Source organism: Podarcis filfolensis (genome assembly GCF_964270895.1).
Source record: "Podarcis filfolensis genome assembly, chromosome: Z".
Lineage (NCBI taxonomy): Eukaryota > Metazoa > Chordata > Lepidosauria > Squamata > Lacertidae > Podarcis > Podarcis filfolensis.
In genome coordinates, this window is record NC_139617.1 from 46,666,278 (window position 1) to 46,690,858 (window position 24,581).

General features: G+C 47.6%; 1 protein-coding gene and 1 long non-coding RNA gene across 5 annotated transcripts in view; one reads left to right on the forward strand and one right to left on the reverse strand.

Annotated features, from left to right (window-relative positions):
• The window catches only part of SH2D3C (SH2 domain containing 3C), a 76,351-nt gene extending 53,045 nt beyond the window's left edge, over positions 1–23,306 (forward strand). For all 4 annotated transcript variants that reach the window (XM_083597222.1, XM_083597223.1, XM_083597224.1 and 1 more), the window contains 9 exons: positions 9,414–9,542; positions 10,792–11,240; positions 14,192–14,316; positions 15,162–15,733; positions 17,552–17,667; positions 18,040–18,211; positions 18,870–18,981; positions 20,737–20,943; positions 21,932–23,306. In XM_083597222.1, the coding sequence (XP_083453348.1) occupies positions 9,414–9,542; positions 10,792–11,240; positions 14,192–14,316; positions 15,162–15,733; positions 17,552–17,667; positions 18,040–18,211; positions 18,870–18,981; positions 20,737–20,943; positions 21,932–22,107 (2,058 nt within the window). In that variant the 3' untranslated portion in view covers positions 22,108–23,306. The remainder of the gene's footprint in view (positions 1–9,413; positions 9,543–10,791; positions 11,241–14,191; positions 14,317–15,161; positions 15,734–17,551; positions 17,668–18,039; positions 18,212–18,869; positions 18,982–20,736; positions 20,944–21,931) is intronic.
• On the reverse strand, positions 21,389–22,011 carry LOC310754969. The gene is made up of 2 exons (XR_014544119.1): positions 21,896–22,011; positions 21,389–21,816 (listed from the first exon to the last, which is right to left on the reverse strand). It is a non-coding gene; the product is annotated as an uncharacterized lncRNA (long non-coding RNA).
• Positions 23,307–24,581: the final 1,275 nt, after the last annotated feature.

Below are 24,581 nucleotides of genomic sequence, written 5' to 3' on the forward strand. Positions count from 1 at the left end.
TGGAACAACATGCATTCTGGCAGTCTAGATGTTTGATAAATCAGCGTCCTCCTGTCGTGCCTTTTGGGAGTTGCCTTGTTCAAATCTGACTAGGACAAATGGCCACAGAGTTGTCATTTTTTTTCCAGGGTCCAGAGATCAATCCCTCTACCCCCAATGACTTTTAGAAGTCAAATCTGGCTTGGCTAGAGAGACACACATGCTTCTTACAATCCATCACTATTCAGTATGGTAAATGCATGCCCATGATCACTAAAGGCAGGTTTAGCGCCTACCATTTTGGCTTATTGTGAACTGTTGATAATGCAATGCAGGGCAACTATGCCTCTCCGCCGCCGCCGCCGCCCCACTGCCCTCATGTGAATATATTGAAGCAAAAGCAAACTCATCCTCTTTGCTCTTAGATGTAGTGTCAGGCGGGCAGCTGCAGTGAAAATGAGGGGACGGCAAAGAAAACTATTCATCCATGTGGGGCTCAAACCCTGATCCCTTTATCAGAGTACACTGTTTTCATTTGTGAAATGCTATAGGGCAGAATTTGACTTGAGCCCTCCAGATGTTTTCAAGCATCAACAACCATCATCCCCAGCCAGTGCAGGTTTTGTGGCCGAAAACATCTGGAGAAGGCACCAGGTTGGCAAAGGCTGTATGTTACGGTACTTGTTGCCCTCTTCTCATCTCACCTCCTCTCCCTACACAAAACTCCATCCTCTCCCCAATGCTGCCTGAATGGGCAGGTCTGGACAATCTAGGCCCAAAATGATTCCTTCCCCCCACCCTGCAATTCTCATAGCCACAGAGAAAAGTTAGCCTTGAAGAGGTCCTCCCTCCACCTTCCTTGGGAGGAAGTTGTAGCAGAGGAAATATGGGGCTGCTGCAGCAGCAATCACTATGGTGACAGCATCAGTGGCCCATGGTCACCATGGGGGTTGCCATGGTGACAGCATCTGCTCTGGCCTAGACACCCCCTGGGAGTGCCGAAGGGGAAGAGAGCGGGACCTGGGGTTACTATTTATTTTTAATAAGGGTTCAAGCACACTGCAGGACATTGGGGTGGGAGGGGGTGAAGGGTGAGCAATGAACCGGAGTTACGTGCACCTTGCAGAGGCCCCAGTATCCAGTTCTGATTTTCAGGATGCATCTCTGAGGCAAATCCCCACCCCATTCTGTTAAGCTCTCTTATCACTTAAAACGGGGGGGGGGGGGCTTGCTTTAGAGTCCCTGAGAATTTAGCTCAGTGGAGAGACTGCCAGACCCAAACCTACTACAGAGTACCCTTCCAGCTGAACAAATATACGTTTGGGGAAACCTGGCTTATTAGCTGTACACATGAAAAGTTGGGCTAGGCAATGCACCGTGATATATCACCAGCTACACATTGTGATAGATCTGTGTCTAGTTCAGTCTAGTTCTGGGCACCACAACTTAAGAAGCTTATTGACAAGCTGGAAGGTGTACAGAGGAAGGTGACCAAGACGATCAAAGGTCTGGAAACCAAACCTCACAAGGAACAGTGGAGGGAGTTGAGTATTTTTAGCTTGGAAAAGAGGAGAGGAGATATGATATGATATCCATCTTTAAATATCTAAAGGGCTGTCGCGTGGAGGATAGAGCAAGCTTGTCTTCTCTTGCTCCTGAGCGTACGACCAATAGATTCCAGTTACAAGGAGGGAGATTCAGACTAAACATCAGGAAGAGCTTTCTGATGATAAGAGCTGTTTGGCAGTGGAACGGATTCCCACAAGAGGTGGTGGTCTCCCCTTCCTTGGAGGTTTTAAAGCAGAGGTCAGACGGCCATCTGTCATGTATGATCTAGTTGAGATTTTTGCTTGGGTCCCTTCCAACTCTACTGTTCTATGATTCTTTGATTCCCAGCGAGATCCACCGGAGGAGCTCTTAGGAGAGACTCCTCACTATTAATTATTAATATATTTAAGGCTGGATTTTTAGGGCTAGCTGCTATACAAAATTATGCTTAGGCTTTCATAACTGCTCTTAACACTTTTAACTCTCTGTCATGCACTGGTTTTATTGAGTGTTTTAATGTGTTCTGGATGCTATTTTTGAAAGCTGGCAAAAGCACTTTGTGATACGGTAGTATAGAAAATCAATTGAACAACAACAAACCAATCAACTTTGTAAGGTATGTGGCTACTTTATTTTCATTTCAGCCCAGCGTGATTTACTTCTTTTTAACCCCAGAATACCAGGTGTCAGTCTGTCTTAAATTCAACAAAGCGAAAGGCTGTCCAGTTTTAGTGATCCTTGCGTTTAAGTACAGGAGAAATCTGCCGCTGAGTCAAGGTCTCACCTAGTCCAGCATTCTTAATACGGGGATCCTAGCATCTGGAAGGTGTTAGAAGACCTGAAAACATCTCTGCAAAAGACATGGGAAGCTGCCTTATACTGAGGCAGACCCCTTGATCCCGCTCACTCAGTACAGTGGTACCTCAGGTTACATACGCTTCAGGTTACATACGCTTCAGGTTACAGACTCCGCTAACCCAGAAATATTGCTTCAGGTTAAGAACTTTGCTTCAGGATGAGAACAGAAATCGTGCGGCGGCAGCAGGAGGCGCCATTAGCTAAAGTGGTGCTTCAGGTTAAGAACAGTTTCAGGTTAAGAACGGACCTCTGGAACGAATTAAGTACAGTGGTACCTCAGGTTAAGTACTTAATTCATTCCGGAGGTCCGTTCTTAACCTGATACTGTTCTTAACCTGAAGCACCACTTTAGCTAATGGGGCCTCCTGCTGCTGCCACGCCGCCGGAGCCCGATTTCTGTTCTTATCCTGAAGCAAAGTTCTTAACCTGGAGCACTATTTCTGGGTTAGCGGAGTGTGTAACCTGAAGCGTATGTAACCCGAGGTACCACTGTTATTAACCCGAGGTACCACTGTATTGCCCACACAGACTAGCAGCTACCTTCCAAGGTTTCAGGCAGGGGTCCCTCCCAGCCCCTCCTGGAAATGCAGGCGATGGAACCTGGGGCCTTCTGCACGCAAGGCAGGTGCTCTGCCAACGAGCTTCTCCTTCATTCTGCCACACCTGCCCAGAGCATCGCCCTGCTACTTCTCACCCACCAAAGTCCCTGATTCAGCGATGCTGAGACATTACATCATTGCCTCGCCTCTCCTCCAGGGAGAGGAAACCAGCGATGGGGAGGAGAGCAGGGGAAATGGGGAGGGTGGGATTGTATGTTTAAGGCTCAGGTGCACAAGGGCATTAGCGAAATGGGGCATTAGCGGAAAGCTCATCTTTATGCAGAAGATTCCCTTTTTAAATCTGTCATTATTATTCATTAAACCAGCCGGCATGACATGCAGCAGGGCTAACCCTTTGTGGGGTTTGTTTATGCCTCTCTGCACAATCTGTCAGAAATATTTTGGGACTGCATGGGTGGGGAGGGGGGGTGGAAGGACTAGCAATTTCCTACTAGCGCATTATTTCAGTTCACATTTGCCAGCTGCTTCTTGTTGGTTATTGTTCTCTCTCTCTCTCTCTCTCTCTCTCTCTCTCACACACACACACACACCCCTACACCCCTCTGTAGAATCGGTCTTCTTAGCTTATCTGTGCTGGAAAGTGGCAACCTTGCTAATACACACACACACTGAGAGAGAGAGAGAGAGAGAGAGAGAGAGAGAGAGAGAGAGAGAGGGAGAGAAGGAGAAGCTTTCATTAAATCCCTACAGGGAGCTAAGGATTTGGAGGGCAAAGAACAAGGAAAACTAATAGGTAGGCTAGATCAGGCGCGATTAGTCCAGGCCTGGCACCTTAATCCCATCTGCGCTGTAGTGATTTGGGACAGAGCCTGGCAGAAATTCCAGGGCTCGTTCACCAAAGTTTGGATCCCGTCATTTCTGTATGGAAGGTATAAGTTTCCTTGAAAATTAAGCATGGGACCAGACTGAGGGTGGGGAGGGATGTTGGCCATTTTGTTGTCAATGTTCAGGGCCACCAGGAAAAGGGCCATGGTGGGCGTGGCAGGTAAGAGATGATGCCCACTGAATACCAGATCTTTCGCATTGGAGGCAATGTTGAGGGCATGATCAGGAAACAAAGTGTGGTTCGGAGCTGGCTGGCTTAAACTCAGCCACAAATTCTTTCTTTTTCCTTTTGCCATTGAGAAAGCCACTGTCTTTGAGCCTTAATCTTCTGTCTTCAAAGCACATTGCAAGCAGGAGCCCTTTGGAAAATGTTGAGGACATTTTCCGTGAAAGGAATTGGTAGTGCTGTATCTTAATACTGTAGTATCTCCTCTTTCCAGATGTCCTAGAGCAGACATCCTCAAACTCGGCCCTCCAGATGTTTTGGGACTACAACTCTCATCATCCCTAGCTAACAGGACCGGTTGTCAGGGATGATGGGAATTGTAGTCCCAAAACAGCTGGAGAGCCGAATTTGGGGATGCCTGTCCTAGAGGCAGCTGAAATATTCACACAGCCACGTATTTGAGAGGAAATGGAGATAAAACAGAGTTTTATCTACCTGTTATACAGATAATGGTCAGGGTGTATTCTGCTACCTTAATACAATAGTTGGTGCATAAATGAGGCATAAGGAATTAATTCATTGTTAATAATACTCTTGATTGTGCCCATTGGGATTAATATACCTAGCTTAGCCATGCCATTGAGTTCATGGGTCTGCTCAGAATGTGGCTAACGTTGGATACAAGCAACCTTTCGCCTGCAATTCCAACCATGTCTACTCAGAAGTAAGTCCCACTGAATTCCATGCTGAAGTCAACACCTTCCTGCACTTCATCTTACTGACTGCAGACTGGAGCAATGTCTTTTTCTCACGTCCTATGCCCCATTTTATTGTGTAACAAGCCAGCCTGAAGAAGACCTTTGTTCAAAAACCTGCTCGCGGTGTTTTCATTTACCCCAATAAGAGGTGCTTTGTTGTTGTTGTTGTTTAGTCGTGTCCGACTCTTTGTGACCCCATGGACCAGAGCACACCAGGCACTCCTGTCTTCCATTGCCTCCTGCAGCTTGGTCAAACTCATGTTGGTAGCTTCGAGAACACTGTCCAACCATCTCGTCCTCTGTCATCCCCTTCTCCTTGTGCCCTCCATCTTTCCCAACATCAGTGTCTTTTCCAGGGAGTCTTCTCTTCTCATGAGGTGGCCAAAGTATTGGAGCCTCAGCTTCAGGATCTGTCCTTCCAGTGAGCACTCAGGGCTGATTTCCTTTAGAATGGAGAGGTTTGATCTTCTTGCAGTCCATGGGACTCTCAAGAGTCTCCTCCAGCACCAGAATTCAAAAGCATCATTTCTTCGGTGATCAGCCTTTTTTATGGTCCAGCTCTCACTTCCATACTCTTGCTTTAGGTATGTCCAAATGGGTGTTACTTATGGGAGTGTTGTGGTTAGAACAGGCTTCTGCTTCCCATTAATTTGAACCAAAGGCATGTTAAGTTGCCCCACTCTCCCAGTGCTGCAAAACCAGCATGGTTTCTTTACAAGTGGTAGTGGCTTTGCTGAACTGAGTTGCCTAATGAGAGAGGAGATCAGGAAAGCAGGGGTGGGGAGAACTACCTGCTGCTTGGTTGAACAGGGCAGAAGACTCTGTGGCAGCCACCTGAGCCCTTCCACTGACGAGATCTTTGTTTGCAACTCTCCCTGACACCCCATTGAATGACTTTTGCTGAGCTTGCATCACCAATCCCTAACCTGCTGAAAATCTTCAGGCCGACTGAAATAACCTAATGTCAGGCACTGTGTGTTTGGTTGCTGTGATGGGAGAGGCAGAAGGAAGATTCTTTCCCCAAAGGGTAGCTTAATGCAAATGTCCCTCTTGGGACAATGAGTAGGGCGAGGGGAAGGCAAGAGGCATGCCTGAGGTTCCTGGTCTTCCCATCAGTAGTGCAAGCAGGGACTGACTTTGGGGCAGAGGTGAGGGTCACAATCAGCAGAACTGGAGGGGGATGAGTAGAGAAATGCAGCAGGCTGTGAAATAATACACATTTCCCTCTAAAAAACGGTGCTCCCCACCCCTGAATAAGTCTAAAATTACCTAACTCCACCACTGGGTCCTTTGTGCACTCAAGCACACCAATCAAGGTGCATCGCTTCAGAGTTGGCTAGCCAAGCTGATCTGTCAACTGACTCTTCTCTGCCGACAGGCCTTTCACAGCAGATACCACTTCACAGCTCATGTTAGCTGACGAGTCTGTTTACACTTGGCTTGGTTCCCAGCCAGTGGCAATGCCGGCAGCCACGTGTGAGTGACTGAGGCATTGCTCCCGGTGGCTGGTTAACCAGGGTCAGGACGCCTGCCGAGAAAGAAGCACAGAAGGCTTTGCCATCCTGGATCACCACCCCTCCTTCAGGCAAGATTCGGCCCTTCATTTTGCTTGCACGTTCTATTCATTTTTTAAAAACCATTCCCTTGGGCCTTGCTACAAGCACTCCAGGGAGCTGGGAAATCATCCCAGAACTGGTAGTCATAAACATTGTAAGTAAGGCTTCTTTCCCCACCCTTACCATATATATCTGTCAGAGCTGCCCGAGATCCCAGCTCACAAAGGACCAACGCCGCTTCGTTGTTAAGTACGAAAGTCTTTATTGAAGTTCAGTTTCACTTCCAGAGCTGCAGCGTGCAGCTCTACGTCTCAAACTCTAGACCGCTGAAGCTCCGTCTGAGTCTCCTCCCCCCAGACACCAGTTTAAGACTCTAGCCTTACTCCACCTCTTCCTCTGTTCTTTCCGCCTCTGGTTCCGCCTGTCCGTCGGGGTCTCGCCCTTTCTAGACTCTTCTGACGCTGAATCCCCTGAGTCTTCCCCCTCCCTCCGGCGGGCTTTAGGAGCTGGTTCCCCATCCGGGTCTCCTGCTGTCCCTCGCGCCTGTACATTTGAACTTGGCGCACGCGCCCAGCCGGCAACTTTCCTCCTGACCGTTTCACTGCTGCTGTCACTGCTTCCCCCTTCGGGGAGGCTAGCTGCAACTGACCTCCCCTCCGTTCCCCCACTCTCCGATGGAGGCGTGGTCAGCCCTGACTCATCTTCTCTCCCCACTGGAGGAGACGCTGGTCCTGACACATGTGACTCTTCCCCCCCCACTACGCTCTGGTGGGGAAACTGGTCCTGATCCCCCGCTGCTGCTTTGGGGGTCCCCGCTGGCTCCCTGTTTCTGGTGCGTCCCCCCTGGGACCCCCCTTGCCCTGACCATCGGCGCCCCCTTCTGGGAATCTTCTGATTCGCTGGAGAAGCTCATGGAATCTCTCGGGTCACTGTCATACTCCCCTACGCTGCCCTCGGATTCTTCCCCTTCGCTCTCCATTTCCTCTCTCCCCTGTGCTCCTGCTCCCGAGCCCCTGACAATATCAATATGCTGATTACACCCAGCTTTATCTGTTGATGGACGGCCGCCCTGACTCAGCCCCGGACACACTGAGCAGATGCTTGGAAGCTGTGGCTGGATGGCTGTGTGGGAGCCGGTTGAAGTTAAATCCTTCAAAGACAGAGGTCCTCTGGCTGGGTCAGGACATGGGGTTGGGGGGTCAGCGCCTTCTGTCAAGAGCTTGGGTGTAACCTTCGACTCCTCCCTTTCCATGGCGGCGCAGGTTGCAGCCACAGCAAAGGTGGCATTTTTCCATCTCCGCCGTACCAAGCAGTTGGTCCCTTACCTTTCTCTGGCCACAGTGATCCATGTGACGGTTACCTCCAGGCTTGATTATTGTAACTCGCTCTACACAGGGCTGCCCTTGAAGCTGACACAGAAACTCCAGCGGGTGCAGAATGCCGCGGCGAGGCTCCTTATGGGGTCCTTGCCATGGGATCACATTCATTCAGTGCTTTACGAGCTGCACTGGCTCCCAGTGGAGTACAGAATCAGGTATAAGGTGCTGGTTTTGACCTTTAAAGCCCTATACGGCTTAGGACCCTCGTACCTACGGGACCACCTCTCCTGGTATGCCCCACAGAGGACCTTAAGGTCCACAAATAACAACACTTTGGAGGTCCTGAGCCGCGATGAGGTTAGATTGGTCTCAACTAGGGCCAGGGCCTTTTCAGTACTGGCCCTGACTTGGTGGAATGCTCTGTCCCAAGAGACTAGGGCCCTGCGGGACTTGACATCTTTCCATAGGGCCTGCAAGACGGAGCTGTTCCGCCTGGCCTTTGGTTTGGACTCATTCTGACCCTTATGTTTCCTTCCCCTCATGGTTTTGATTTATGGGTTACTACTAAAATGAGGCTGCATTTTAAATTGTATTTTAACCCGTATTTTAATTAACTGGTTTTTTTTTTCTTTTTCCTTTACGTAATTTTATTGTAATTTTATTGGTGTTAGCCACCCTGAGCCCAGTTCTGGCTGGGGAGGGTGGAGTATAAATAAAAGGTTATTATTATTATTATTATTATTATTATTATTACATGAGAGAGACAGAAGAACGTAAGGAGAGGCCTGCTGAATGAGACTAATGGCCCATCAGGTCCAGCATTGTGTTCTCACAGTGGCCAACCAGATGCACAAGCAGGACCTCTCTCCTCTCTTACAGCAACTGGGGTTCAGAAGCACTGCTGCCTCTGACTATGGAGGCAGAGCAGAGCAATCATGGCTGTTAGTCATTGATAGCCCGGTCCTCTGTGGATTTGCCCAATTCTCATTTAATGCCATCCAAGTTGATGGCCACCACTGCCTCCTGGGGGGGTGTGATTTCCCTAGTTTGACTCTCTGCTGTATTGAAAAAAGCGCTTTCCTAAATATTCCAACATTTAGCTTCATTGGATGTCCACAAGTTCTGGTGTTAGGAGACAGGTAAATTCTTGTGGAATTCCAATTCATTTTTACATCATTTGTCAAAGTTTTATGGGGATGTGAGTGGGCGGGACTGTGACTTGGTCTCCTGGGCAATTGGATGAATTTCTTTCTTGCCTCTACTGTTCTCTCACATGTAAACAACACTGATTAGAGATTCAGGGCATCATTCAGATATTGGATCATTTCACAGATGAAGCAGCTGATTAAAGGGTGCAGAAAGAGAGCCAGTGTCCCAGTGGTGCCTCAGCCATAAAGGATCCTTCTTTCCACTACTCAGAAGAGAGGAGGGTCTTTTTGGTAGTGACATCCGCCATGTGGAACAGCCTCTCTTCAGAAATACACCATGTGCTCACTGTGCTATGCTCTGAGTGCTTGCTTAAAAACTACTTGTCCACTCATGCATTCCAGGACTATCAGAATTGAAATGGTTCAGATATGTCCGCTTCAGTAAATATTGCCTTTCTTTGGATATTGCAGTATTCTGAATTTTTTTATTATTGTTGTTGTTGATTTTATTACCACCCAGAGTCAGGATAACACCTGGCACAGCTTGGCTCTGGCATACTGATTGCGTCCACCACTGAAGGCTGACTTGGTGGCACCTCATTTAAGCCTCTCTCTCTCCCCTCCCCCCCCCCCCAGTTCTCCAAGGAGAAATATATCCTTGACTCATCACCAGAGAAGCTTCACAAAGAGTTGGAAGAGGAGCTCAAACTCAGCAGCACGGACCTCCGCAGCCACGCCTGGTATCATGGGCGTATCCCCCGAGAGGTGAGGGGCAGCTGGAAGATCGCTGGCTAGAGGAAGCCCAGTGTGTCCGTGAGCTGTGTCTGTGCAACAGTGAAGAAGGGTGTGGGGTGGTCTGTGAGCCCGCTTGACTTTAGCTGGATGCTATCATGGCTTCCTGTGTCTCCTCATCCTCCTTGGTTTGGAGCAGGAGTGTCACAAAGCTCCTTCCTTTATACATGGGATTCCCCAGCTGCACCTGTGTCCCTCTCTTGCTTTGTTCACAAGCAAGCTTCACCCTTTGGCAGGAGTGTCTTGTTCCCACTGACCTGTGGGAACCTGGCCTCCTTCTGCCTCCACAGCAGGGTTGTTGCTATGGCTGTGACTCGTGGAGTAGATCTGGTAGACCATTTACTCAAATCCCCTGCTTGATGCATAACATCCAGAGAACTAGCTCAGGGGAGGAGAGGAGGACCTATGGCCTTCCAGTAGTTGTTGGCAAACATCTCCCATCAGCCCAATGAGGGACAATGGGAGTTGTAGTCCCAACATTTGGAGGCTCACAGATTCCCTTCTCCCAAACATTTGTGGGGAGATATCACCCCCTTAGAGTGGAAAGGCTGTAAACCAGGTGCCACAGATGTGCTGTTGCCCACAGAGCAACCACAGCGCAGGGAATTTACTAGCACACTGTGTGCTCACTCTCCCCAACAGGAAAATTAGGATCCTGTCTCTAAGACTGGACAAGATACGAATCCAAGAGAGATTAAATAAACAGCCAATTATAGGAAACAAGACTGCTTTCGTTGTTCTTCAGGCTTAGCATCACTGATCTGAGGCACTTGCTGTAAAAAGATAGGACATTCAGCTAACAGTATAATTGTGATTGGAAGAGGGCAGCACTCCCAATAGATGGGACTAATGTGGGATACATGAGAATGATCATGCCATTGGGGAATCCCTCACCCCTGCCCCAAAGGCTCAAGTTTCTCCACCCTTTAGCCCAATAGTCCTCAACCTTTTGAGACCAAGGACCCATCATTAGTCCAAACATGGTACCCTAGGAATCTGTGTTCCTGAACTTTAGTTAGTGGTGAGAGGACAGTGTTCTCTGCATATGATCAAAGACACAGTTCTTCCCAACTCACCTTCAGAATAGAATCCTGCTCTCGTTCCAAGACGAGAAGCTGTTGGTTTTTTAAAAAAGCCATTCATCTGAGCAAACAAAGAGCCTCTCACTTTCTTTCAGGGCATTGCAAATTTGCTTAAACAAACCTTTCATCTGGCCTTTCAGGTGTCTGAGAGCCTGATTCAGAGAAACGGGGACTTCCTGATCCGCGACTCACTCACCAGCCTTGGGGATTATGTGTTGACCTGCCGTTGGCGGAATGAGCCCCTCCACTTCAAGATCAACAAGGTGATGGTGAAGTCCAGCGAAGGCCGCACTCACATCCAGTACCTCTTTGAGCAGGAGAGCTTTGACAATGTGCCAGCCTTGGTGCGCTTCTACGTGGGCAACCGCAAGCCAATCTCTGAGCAAAGCGGGGCCATCTTCTACTGCCCCATCAACCGCACTTTCCCGTTGCGCTACTTGGAGGCCAGCTATGGACTTGCCAACGGGAAGCACAGCAGCTCGCACAGCCACTCCAGCCAGAAAGGGGGGCACATCAAACGGAGGAGCATTACCATGACTGACGGACTGACGGCTGACAAGATCACAAGGGGTGATGGGTGCCCAACCAGGTAAGCCTGTACAATGGCAAACTTGTTCTCCAATAGCCAGTCTGCATGTAGCCAGAATGGCACCGTCCACATACAAGGAGGCAGCATCAGCAGGCTTGGGGAAACTCCCAAGAGTTACAGAAAGACAAAATGAGGGGGCAGAGCGAGCCCTAGGGAGGGGACTGCTAACTGTTGCAGGGCAGGGTAGGCAGAAAGCCAGTGGGAGAGGAAATGGAATGGAGCAACCTGCAAGAGGGTGTGGTTGGCTGGATGGCACCCTGACCAAAAGCATTGCGTACTGCAACAGGTTGTTGCAGAGCCCCCTTGTGCATCCAGCTTTCTATGTTAAGGGAGACCAGCTATGAGTGTTACAGAACCACCTTTGCACTTGTGCAATTTCTACTGTGGACTCCACTCTCAGTGGTGGACTGCCTCTGGTTGTCTCAGCGGCCGTGCCTATTTCTCTCAGCCCCTCTAGTTGCCAGTGTCTTCTCTGCTCTGGGTTGCATTCAACCTCAGAGGAGACATGTAGAAAGTGATGCACGTGGGTAACTTAGGCCCATTAGTTTTAATTGGTCTGTTCTGAGTAGAACTTAGTTAGCCACAACCCTCTGGCTCCAAGGGAGACAGTGATCATGAGCTTGTATCCTTTAACACCTGCTCATAGACATACAACTTCAGGGTTCTTTTCTGGAGACAGCTGCATGGAACTGAGGTTACTGCAACAGACACAGTTACTTAAGAAATGCCAGTATTGCTTTTCTCACTTGTGGGAACTGGGAAGAACCAACAAATTACCAATATAAATGAATATAATTTCATTTCCACTAAGATGGCAGGCAATGAGTGAAATGGCTTTGCGGCTTGAACATCAAGTACAGAAATATAAAATAGCAAAAGATTTCGTAATTGCAGATCCCATCAAGTACCCAGGCCCACATTGCCTGGGCCATAAACTGAAATGGTTCCTATTGGGGGCAGGGGGCTAGGAGATTGCTCCTAATGGAGTGTGTCTTGGGAACTGAACAGAGTTGCAGTATGGACCGCAGTGCACCAGGCATTTGGGTCAACCTGAAGGTTCAGAGACAGGGAGGGAGAGGAAGGTGGAGAGAGACTCTGTTAATTACCTGTCCTGAGGAAGGGAAGGCAAAAAGAAGCAATATCTTGAGTTTCCTAGTAGAGTCCAGAGTTGCTGCATAGGCAAGCATGGGCTTGTAGGAGGACAATGCCTGGATATCTTGGAGAGCAGCCAAGACAAGAAACATCCAGGAAAAGGGATCAGAATCAAGCAAAGATGAGGTCAAATATATAGTTTGTTCATTAAATTTCTATCCTACCCCTACCCCTGCCTCCTGAATTCTAATGAGCTCTAGCTCTGAGTCCTACAAATCAGTTCACATTTCCTGTCACAGAGTAGTAGGGAGGTCAGACAAAGGTGGGGGGTAATCAGAACCCACAGCTAGGTGACTGAGGTGCCCCTCATGGGGAAAAGATGGAGGCATTTCTTCGGAAATTTCCCAAGTGAGGGCTTTTCCACACTTCCCTTTCCTCTGCTTATTTCCAGGCACGGTCCACACTTTAAAGCTCTGTGACCAAACGCAACCTCCCCATTTTTCTTTTCGCTCCAGAGCTTTCTGAACAAAAACCTGCTCTTTAAAGCCGAATCAGAGCAAATGGCAACCTGCAGAAAACCCAAATTGATGTTTGCTCCGATTGAGCGCTGAAGAGTAGGTTTTCGTGGGAAATACTTCATGGCAACAACAATGCTCTTATACGGAGCGTTAAAGTGTGGGCCTGTATCTGTAAAGAGCATTGCAAAAGGTAAGAGTGGATAAGTCCTTAGGCTTAACTACCAGGGGAAGATGCTTGTTGGGGGAAGCCTCTTAATTTCTTTCTCAGAATTAATTAACAGCTGAATAGAGGTATCTTCACTTGCTTATTATTTATTTATATAAACTATTTCCAGCCAGAAGGTAATCCCAGAGCAGCTTGCAATCATGAAACATTAAAACCTCATATGTAGTAAAACAACAACAACAAACAAAATAGACAGCAATAAAAATAATAAAATATCAGATACTCTTGCATTAGGTATAACAAAAGTTTCTGGGGACTCATTACACTTGCAGTGGGCTTATTATGCTCATCATTGTTCACATTGTGGGTAGGTGGGAGGACATGAAACTATGGAGAAGGTCCTATTAAAGCCACTATAGCTTCCTCTGGTTCCTTGGCAATGGCACCACACTCATTTCTTTGGTTATGTGCAAAGTAAACAAAGGGCAGCGTTCAGCTGTGTGTAGACTCTTTGAAATGAATGAGCAGGACTAAGTTAGGTCCATTGAATTTCAGTAGGTCTGCTTTGAGTGGAACCTAGTTAAATACCACCCACGATTCTCAGGTTTGTGTGGAGCTCCAGCTGAACCAAGCTTCTCAATAGCAAGAGGTTTCCTGCTCTGGGTCTGAAGAAACTGAAGCATCTTTTCTATATCCCCGGGGTTCGTAAGTCCCCCTGTGTGAAATAGAACTCCTGCTTTTGAATAATACTTTACTTTTACGGTACTGTGGCCTTCAATTAGAACCGACTCCCTTGCTGGCTTATGCAATTTGGTAATTCATCCTCCATGATGAGGACTGTGGCTGGGTGATGCCACCACACATCTCATACGGAAAAAGTGTCCCAGCTGATGGAGACCTTAGCATCCTGGACCCAGACTAGGGCACCACACAAACAGGACAGGCCCATGTCATTGGCAAAGTGAGGCAACTAAAATTGAGGGAAGATAAAGCAGGTCAGCTTGATGTGGGCGTTGTGCTTTTCTACAAACAGGCAGAGTCCCTAGCCGTTGCACTTCTTGCCTTACTCAAAGCAACAATGCCCACTTATTCCATGGGTCTGGCCCCTTAGTCTGGCCCTGCTTGGTCCTCTTGGGAGGATTTTGTGCCAACACCTTCTTTTATCCTTTGCCTAGCGTCTCCTTGCCACATCACCGAGACATCATCCGGAATTGTGCAGTCAGTGTGGATCAAATCCAAGACCTCCACTCTTCAATGTCTCCCATCTCTGAGAGCCCTGCAACTGCAGCCTACAGCACAGGTAGGAACGGTTTTCAAAAAGCAAATAAAAATAAAATGGAGAGGGTGAGAGAAATATTCAACGTATAATAAAGAGTAATCACAATGGCATGTGAGAACTTCTCCCTACTGTTTATAAAGCATTTTTGTCCTGGTCTTTAGTCCAAAACTTTCTGGTCCTTTCCAGATTATCTTTTATTAAGTCCTCCTACGTAAATGGACTGCGTAATTGTTTAGGGCACTTTTTTGGCAGAGGTTGCTGCTGTTGTTGCTAATTTTTATCTTTATTTTGGATCTTTTGATTTATGTGGAAATTGTTCAGTTTGGTTGTGTACTTTCTGTTGCTTTGTTTATTGTTTATGACAATTTTTTGTTATGTTTATAGTTATGTTGGAAACGGCATTGAGCATAGTTTTAACTTTGGAAAGGCAGCATACAAATAAATGATAATTTGTCTGCACAAAACTTGCAGGGAGGTCATATGATGTCAACTATTGAGCGTTCATTCTAATTTGATTTTGGGGGGTGGGGGTTATATTATGCTGTGTTAAGTAATTATTATCCCACACTTCACAATGCTTTTTCCGCAGGTTAAGTAGTCAAGGGCTGATTTCTTGGCCTATGATAAAAAACCCTTCTTTTTCCACCACCAAACGTTTAAGGGGAGAATTTGCAACAGTTTGGCACCATTTTTGAGTGAATTGGATGTTCAGATTTTTGGTGAAATTGTTATAAAGCGGCAACATGGGCACACACAGATGATTGTGTGGACCTCATAACACGTTACCGTTGCAAACCAAATACTTGTTTTGCTGCCTGTGTCCACTCTTACAATAAAAAAACCCCTTTCTCTACCTCTCTTTGCAGTTACTCGGCTAAAACCACAGACTGGCCAAGCGGGCAGTGGCATGACCCCGTCATCACCAGTCATAAGACGGTCCAGTGAACCACAGCTGTGCCAAGGAAATGGTAGCAAGGCTGATCAGTCCGACAGCCCCCACTCGACCCCTTCCCATGGCTACTCAAGGGCCTCCCCTTCTCCCTCAGTCAGCAGCTATAGCGATCCGGACACAGGACATTACTGCCAGCTCCACCCTCCTTCCCCCGTTCAGTGGGACAGGCCAACTGCAGAGGGCAAACAGATGCCAGCCAAGAGCTACGTCGAGAGGCTAAAAGGGGACGAGGGCCAGAGAGGGCTTGCTCTGAATGGTTCTGACGTGGAGGTGGGGCCCAGGAAGAGGCTGGATCTGAACAGTGTGGGCTTTGTTGTCCCTGTTGTGGAAAGGACCTCCTCCTTCAACCCAGCTATCTTTCAGTCACTCCTTATCCCTCTGGAAAACAAGCCCCTGGAGATGGCAGTGCTCAAGAAGGTCAAGGAACTCCTAGCAGAAGTGGACGCCAAGACTCTGGCCAAACATATCACCCAAGTGGATTGCCTGGTATGGGATTTTGGGTTGCTGGTGGCATCTTTGGGCTGCCTCTTGTTCAGGATAGGGCCAGTTAGTACCAGCTGTGCTGGTGGCATTGCTTTAACAACAACAACAACAACAACAACAACAACAACAACAATTTATTATTTATACCCCGCCCATCTGGCTGGGTTTCCCCAGCCACTCTGGGCGGCTTCCAACAAAGTATTAAAATACAGTAGTCTGTTAAACATTAAAAGCTTCCCTAAAGAGGACTGCCTTCAGATGTCTTCTAAAAGTCTGGTAGTTGTTCTTCTCTTTGACATCTGGTGGGAGGGCGTTCCACAAGGCGGGTGCCACCACCAAGAAGGCCCTCTGCCTGGTTCCCTGTAACTTGGCTTCTCGCAGTGAGGGAACCGCCAGAAGGCCCTCGGCGCTGGACCTCAGTGTCCGTGTAGAAGGATGGGGGTGGAGACGCTCCTTCAGGTATACTGGGCCAAGGCCGTTTAGGGCTTTAAAGATCAGCACCAACACTTTGAATTGAACTTTGAAACTTTGAATTGAACTTTGAAATGTACTGGGAGCCAATGTAGGTCTTTCAAGACCGGTGTTATGTGGTCTCGGCAGCCACTCCCAGTCACCAGTCTAGCTGCCACATTCTGGATTAGTTGTAGTTTCCGGGTCACCTTCAAAGGTAGCCCCACATAGAGGGCATTGCATTTGGACACTGGGAAATCTGTTTGGGTGATCAGCTCTGGGCTGACCTGCACATTCAGAGAAAGCACATGTAGGTTGGTCACCAGTCTTATATTCCACATTGGTATGATATGCCTGGGGCTTTGTAGGAAATTAAAGTGGTGACCACCTGGAGCCAATAGGAGGATTACCTCCACTGGACAATCCTGCTGGGAAGGGGTCCTGGCATAGAAGGAGGGTCGCCTGGTGGTGGTTGGGGCACTAACTTATGAGAGGGCATACCAGAGAGCACCATGCCAAGGGCCCCTAGGGGCTTGTGCCCCGAGCCCCAATTTTCCCTGCCCCTCCGTATTTCAATCACAGGTTCATGGAAAATTAATGGCTGTTAATTTATTTTGAGTCTCATTACACAGGATGGCATGCTCCGGGCTTTAAGTGTCTGCACCGTGATGCCCGTCTCTCTTGTCAGCGCCAAGTGTTTATTCACTTGCTTGGCAAGCAGACCTACCAAAATTGTCCCAGGAGTAAGTCTGTCCTTGGCTGGTCCGGAACAGACGCTTATCTGTTCTTCCCAGCCTGAAGCCGACAGCCTGTCACAAGAGAATTTTGCTGAGCCCGTCCCCAGATGTTTTGCACAGCAGCTGAAGTTGCCAGAGTGAGGGAACCTGCCGGAGGACAGCCTTTCTCCATCTTGCCTTCCTCCTGCTCAGAGACACCCCTTGCTCCAGAGGACACAGACCCAGCTCTGTGACCTGTTTAATTATTGCCTGTTATACAGGCATGAAGGACTCTGGGAAAGGGAAAAACCAGCACTGTCCAAGCCATTCTGTATGCTCAACACAGCTAGTGCAAGGAATTTTGAAGGGGAGAGTCAAGGCTCTGTGTTAGGCCCACTGCTGCAGCTTTTTTACAAAATTATTTTTAGTTCGCGCAAAAATGCAGAAAAGTGGGATATAAAGCTGAAATAGCTTCAATTAAGAACAATGATTTGTGGTTGCAGAGATTCTAACAAATAACAATTGTTTCTTCAGTGACTTTTTTAGTAACTAAAAATATCACCATCATCATTATCATCATCAATCCTTTGCATTGTGAAGATTCCCTTCTGCATCCAAGGATAGAAATCAAACCACTTTCCCCTCTTTGTCGCAGGTTGCTAGGATACTGGGCGTTACCAAGGAGATGCAGAGGCTCATGGGAGTGAGCTCAGGGATGGAGCTACTCACCCTGCCCCACGGACATCAACTTCGGCTTGATTTGTTGGAAAGGTAGAGTTTGAGGGGCAGGCAAACAAAAGAGATGCTTTGGGCTGGGTGGGCAGGTCCCTCGTTGCTAAGCACAGTCCTGCAATGTCTGTCTCTCCTGCAGAGATAAGGGCTGCTGCCTTTTAGGCAGCACTGTGGAGATTCAAGGGCAAGAAATGTGAAACTAGGTGCAGAGTTTAGCATTCTGGCACTCTGAGCTTTTGCTTTTTAAAAAAATCTAGCCCTTAAGGCCCTTAAGAAACCCATTGCCCAAAGGTTCTGCATACCCAAGTTGCTGGCTGGGGAAGTAGAAATCTGGAAACACTTCTTCTACACCCCTTTCTTTGTTTCCAGCTGGCTTCCTCACTTTCTTCCTTCCCTCTTCTCCTTCCTTAGGTTCCATACCATGACCATAATGATTGCTGTAGATATTCTGGGCTGCACAGGAAGCATGGAAGAGAGGGCCTCCCTTCTTCACAAGACCATCCAGCTGGCTGCTGAGCTGAAGAGTACCATGGGCAACATGTTCAGTTTTGCTGCTGTGATGGATGCCCTTGAAATGACCCAGGTACTTGTGTGAGCACAAGCAAGTGGCCTTTTTTTTGGCCACTGCCCTGCTCCTACCCACAGCTTGCATTTTTGCTGATCTCTGGAATCCCCTGCAGACCATCAGCAAATTGGGCTACCAGCATCCTTGTAGAAGTTTGGGCTTTGGATACTACCAGAAGCTCCATTAAACAGGTGTGCAAGACACCCTCACTGGCTTTTTGAGTGCTTCCATAGTCAGGCCTGAAGAACTGAAGCAGGACAGATGTGCAGTTTTGGCTCAGCATGAGCCCCAGGGAGAAATTGCAGTGGATGTGCAAAGAAATAAAGAAAGTGGAGTTTCCAGGCTGTTACGCTTATTTGCGTTTCCGGATGATATCCAAAGCCCCTTTGAGAAACCATGAGAAGGAGCCCAAGGGAACCAGAGAGACACCCCAAATCACCCTAAATCACCCCAGCAAACCTCTCAGTACAGGGGCTTTGTGAGCCAGGCCAGGTTTTATCCAGTATCCCTTCCAGGCATAGGTTGCTCACCTGCAGCCCCCACAATGTGTTTTGTGCTTTTATGTTGTGAGCTGCCCCATGATCTTTGGGTGAAAGGAGGTATACAAATTTAATAAATAAATAGCTCTGCTTCAGTGCCCCTCCCCTTATGTTTCCCTTTCCCCCTTGGCTTTCAGATCTCGCGTCTGGAGCAGACCTGGATGGTTCTACGCCAGCGTCACACAGAGGGAGCTATTCTCTATGAGAAGAAGCTGAAGCCTTTCCTTAAAAGCCTGAACGAAGGCAAAGGTAAGCCTTGAAAGTAAGGTAGCCAAACCCATCTTGGTGAGCCTGCCCTCAGGTTTCACTCCCTTTTAGGTTACGCAGAGTCTGCTGTTCTGCTGCATCATCTAGTTTCACATGTTGTGTTTGTTACTTAACAGACATGGCCGGCTCTATGATGAGGCAAAGTGAGGCAGCTGTCTCAGGCAGCAGTTGCTAAGGGGTGGGGAGTGGACTGAGCTAGGAGTACAATGCAGCCTGGCCCTGGAAGGCACAGTCCTTTCAGCAGTACTGGAGTAAGATTCAGCTACCAGTCCAGTTGGCTTCTGTATACGCCTTGGAGTAGAGTGCCATCATGTCTTTTGCCTCAGACAGCAAAATGAAAGAAATGCTTAAGTTTTGAAACTAATAATACCTTTATTGTCAATGTACAACCTGTGTACAATGAAATTAACCGAGCCTCCCTCCCCCCCCCCAAACACTCAATCTCATTGCACCCTGTGTGCTTGTCGCACGACACACCAACCCCGAAAGTCAGTTGCACTATATTATTTTCCGTTCAGCAGCCTAACAGCCCATGGATAGAAACTGTTTTTTAGCCTGTTGGTACAACTGATTATACTTCTGTATCTCCTACCCGAGGGTAGAAGATTAAAGAGGTGCTGGCCGGGGTTTGAGTCATCCCTGAGAATTTTTCTCGCTCTCCTAAGGCAACGATCCCTTGCGATATCATCTAGCGGGCTCAGGGGACAGCCCATGATATCATGCGCTGTGTTCACCACCCTCTGTAAAGACTTTCTGTCTGTGGCTGTCAAGCCAACGTACCACACTGTGATACAATATGAGAGGACACTTTCCAGTGTGGACCGGTAGAAGGAGGTCATCAATTGTTGTTTAACATTGTTCTTTCACAAGACCCTGCGGAAATGGAGTCTCTGTTGGGCCTTCTTAACCACCTGAGTTATATTGTTTTTCCAAGAGAGGTCTTCACTAGGCAAACTCCCAGGAATTTAAAGGAAGAGACTCTCTCCACACACCCCACACACCCGATGTACAACAGGGCTAGTTCCCCTCTCTTCCTCCGAAAGTCCAACACCATCTCCTTTGTCTTGCTAATATTTAGGTGCAAGTTATTCTCTAGGCACCATGTAGAAACTAGCCTTGTATATTTATCTGTCTAGTGTTGTTTGTGTGAGCCTTAGCAAATATTTCATAGAATTGTAGAATTGGAAGGGACCCCAAGGATCACCTATTCCAACCACCTGCAACGAAGAAATCTCAGCTAAAGGATCCATGACAGATGGCCAGCCAACCTCTGCCTAAAAACCTCCAGTGAAGGTTTTGCTTTTAATTCTGTGCTGTGGTCCAGGGCGCATAGCAAAGAACTTGCGTGCGAGAGACATAGAACCATGGGAAGCTGCTTTATGCCAGGCCCATGTTGTCCAGCATTATCTGCTCTGATGAGCAGCAGCTTTCTAGAATCTAGACCATCGTCACTATCCTCCTCTAAACCACTTTTACATTTTTCTTTAAGCATAGTGCTCAGAACTGGCCATAGTACTCCAGGTGAGGTCTGACTAATGCAGTACAATTTCTTTAATATTGCCAGGGAAGGGTTGGTGGGCATAGCCGGATTAGTATAGTGCAGACCAGGAACCTCAAACTTGTAAACAGAGTATTTCTGAAGGGCTGCAGCTAGTCAAAAGGAAATGGTGCAGGGCAAGATATGCAGTGACAGCTCAGCTCCTCATATAAATAAATCCTTTTGTTTTCTTCTTCCAGAAGGCCCCCCATTGTCCAACACTACCTTCCCACACATAGTGCCCCTCATCACACTTCTGGAACGGGACGCAGCAGTTCCAGAAAACCCTGAGCCCTGGGAAAACTTGGACAATGGTGTGGAGGTAGTCATGGCCCACCTGGAAGCGGCACGAATGGTGGCTCATCATGGCGGACTGTACCACACCAACGCAGAGATGAAGCTGCAGGGTAAGGAAGGCCATGTGGAACAAAGCTCAGCTAAGAGCATGTTGGGAAGACAGAGCAGTGTGTGCCCCGTGGCCTGTTCTGCACTCCCTAAACTAGCCTGCAGCCTTCAGGCATCCTGATGCCAATGTTGAACTAAGATTGATCTGCCTGTCAACTTGGCTTCTGCATGTGGAATGTAGCAGGGGACGGTGGCATCTTCTCCTTTGCCTTGCGTAGCAATATGTTTGGGGTCCTCCTGGATCACCAGTCAGTGCTGGAGTTAGGGTGGTACAGGCGTTTCCATCCTACAGGTGTCAAAAGGGGGTGCAAAACAACAACAACAATCCCCATATTTATATGGATACCAACCAGAAGGAATTGTTGTCAAAATAAGAAATATTTGTGCCCTCAGACCCTTAAGCATTCCCATGTGGTTTCTCTCTTTGAATTAGAAACAACAACAACAACAACAACAACAATATATTATTTATACCCCGCCCATCTGGCTGGGTTTCCCCAGCCACTCTGGGCAGCTTCCAACAAAGTATTAAAATACAGTGGTCTGTTAAACATTAAAAGCTTTCCTAAAGAGGGCTGCCTTCAGATATCCTCTAAAAGTCTGGTAGTTGTTCTTCTCTTTGACGTCTGGTGGGAGGGCGTTCCACAAGGCGGGTGCCACCACCGAGAAGGCCCTCTGCCTGGTTCCCTGTAACTTGGCTTCTCGCAGTGAGGGAACCGCCAGAAGGCCCTTGGCGCTGGACCTCAGTGTCCTGGCTGAACGATGGGGGTGGAGACACTCCTTCAGGTATACTGGACTGAGGGTCTTTAGGGCTTTAAAGGTCAGCACCAACACTTTGAACTGTGCTTGGAAACGTACTGGGAGCCAATGCAGGTCTTTCAAGACCGGTGTCATGTGGTCTCCACGGCTGCTCCCATAGAATCATAGGCTTTGTCTATCAAGGCATTATCCAACAGTTTCTCTACAAGCATGCTTGTTCTTTCATTACAGGCTTCCAGCCTCAGCCAGAGCTGCTTGAGATCTTCAGCACAGAGTTCCAGCTGCGCCTCCTGTGGGGCAGCCGAGGGGCCGAGAGCAGCCAGAGTGAGCGCTACGAGAAGTTCAACAAGGTTCTAACAGCATTGTCCCACAAACTGGAACCGGCAGTGCGATCTAGTGAGCTGTAGCCCAACAATGTGAGCTCTGGGCACGAACAGCAAGGGAAGAGCAGGGTGCAGAGCTGCTAGCACATTCCTCTCTACATCAGCCTTGGTAGGATGTTGCCATTGTGGGAAGTAAATCTCAGGCTGGGCATGGGGAAGCCCCGTGGTTAGTTTCTGCCCATAAAAACATCTTAAGAACAAAGTAGCCAAGCTGGAAGTTGGCCGTAGTAAAATGGGCCTTTTACTGCATGAGTTACTGACAATCAGCATACGATCTGTACAGGGCTGGCTTCCTCCTTTTAAAGGCTGGCAGTGACATGGCTCCTCTCACCTACCACAGGCGCCTTTTCAAGCAATGTATGAAGGATGCTTTGCTCAGATTGGTTTAATAGCCAGAGTAAATAGCATTTAAGGCCTATAGCGTGGTTCGTGGTTGGGTCAAAAACTCATCAGTATGAGGTAGAACCTTGCATCAACTTGCACCTGGTCAAAACGGACCTTTACACCTCACAATTGCATTTGAGTCCAGAGCAGAAATCTGGTCCCCTTGCTACCTTGCTGTTGAAGTATAATCTAGACTGGCCAGTCTCTTTTCAGCTCTTTGTTTTGTCCTCCATCAAAATTAATGAAGGCAAAAAGGTCCCTGGCATATCCAGTCAGTGCTGACTCCCTATTTTGAATGTTCACAGCTGTTCCTGGGTCCAGTAAGTTAAGCACAGGGTTTCTTCAAGGCCACAACTCCAGGTATTTAGCAAATAAGGGCCTTAGGGGTTTTTAATTACACATAATGAGGAACACATGGCTGCTGCTGACCATCATCCCACCCACCACTTTCCAACATTTGGTAAAAGCAACTAGTGATATGTCCTTACATTCAGCATTCCTCATAATGTGTAGACAGACCCTCGCATATGCCTCTCTCCCCTGAAGCTTATAATATGCCTGAGTCCCCATTTCCACCTTTTAACATCTTAAAATTTTGTTTTATTTGGCTTTGCTTCAGGGTTTATTTGTTTTGGGGCCTTTTTCTGCTTGTAAATAAAAAGATCCATGTTGGGAGTGTGAGTGTGTGTATGTGTGTATTTGTACTCAAAAGGGACATCTTGTAAATAATTACTTGCCTCTTTATTTTTTTTTCTTGTAAATTAATGTACATATACCATGGAGTGTCTTCTCTTGATTTTTGCATACAATAAACTTTTATGCTTTTTTTCTTCAAGAAATGTTCTTTGGTAGATTTTTTCAAATTATTTTATTTCTTTATTGTTTTTACATTGTACTTCTGTACTCAAGTGCCCACAAGCGACTTAGACAGTAAAATATTAAAGATATTTTAAAAATAACAGCAACACACAAATGAGTTTTTCTCATCTGACAATGTATTTAATTTGAACAACTCCAACTCATCCTGCTTAAAAGATAAGCATAACTAAGTCCGCTGACATATCTAACCACCCTCCCAATTAAAAACCACACGCCGGAGTAAATAGGAAATGTTTTGCCTGGTGCCTTAAAACACACACCTGTGTAGTGGTACCAGGTGTGCTTCCCTAGTGAGAGAGCGTTCCACAAAAGGGGAACCTGGACTAAAAAGTTGGTGCAGCATTTTGTATTAGGACCAAGTTCATAACACTGCTCAACCGCAATGTTCCGTTAGTGAACTTGGGCCAGTTGCTATTCTCTCAGCTTCACCTACTTCACGAGACCATTGTGTGGACAAGCAGATCTCTGCCACTCCATAAAGGCTGGAGGGAATAAGGTTAGAATTGCTCCCTGATATTTCTACATGTTCATTTGATCTCAAACCCTTGGTGAATTAGGGACTTTCCCTTCATGTGAAGACAGGCTCTGGTGGATTGAGTGGATGAGACCAAAAGTGTGTCCAACAATCAAGAAAGTGGTTTCTGCATGTGCTGTAGAGGGAAGTGAGGGGCAAATGGGACTCATCAGCCTGGGAAGGTAGCCCTTATGGGTGAGGGAGGAAAACTCTGATCCTAAGCCTCCCTTGTGGGATATCTTCAGGAGAAGAAAAGCCTGAGGAGTAAACTCTACATAAATCGAGAGTGAAATCTGTAAGATAGTTGGATGGTGCCTTGTACGCCTCCCTCCCTCAATGGCTGCAGCCAAGCTGGTGCCAAACATTGCTCTGCTTTCCTTTGGACCACATCAGCAAGGCCAAGGGGGTGGTCTTGTCGTATCGACAGCCCACGGCCTCCATACATACTGCCCAGGCTTGCACCATAGGGAGGTTATTTTGGTGCTGCTAACAGCAGTTTGACCACCCCCAGAAGAGAGGGTTTTTTTTAACCTCAGCACTGCAATTCAAATTATTGGCCAATTGGTGGCAGTGTTCTCTTAGTCCCTCCCCCCCCCCCCCTACTTTTCAAACACAGATTTTTGAGAATGATTTTTTATTATTATTTTTAGGATGGAAATTTAAAAGATTGTCCATCCTGATACAAATTTCATGCAGTGTAATAGGAGGCTTAAAATAGTGA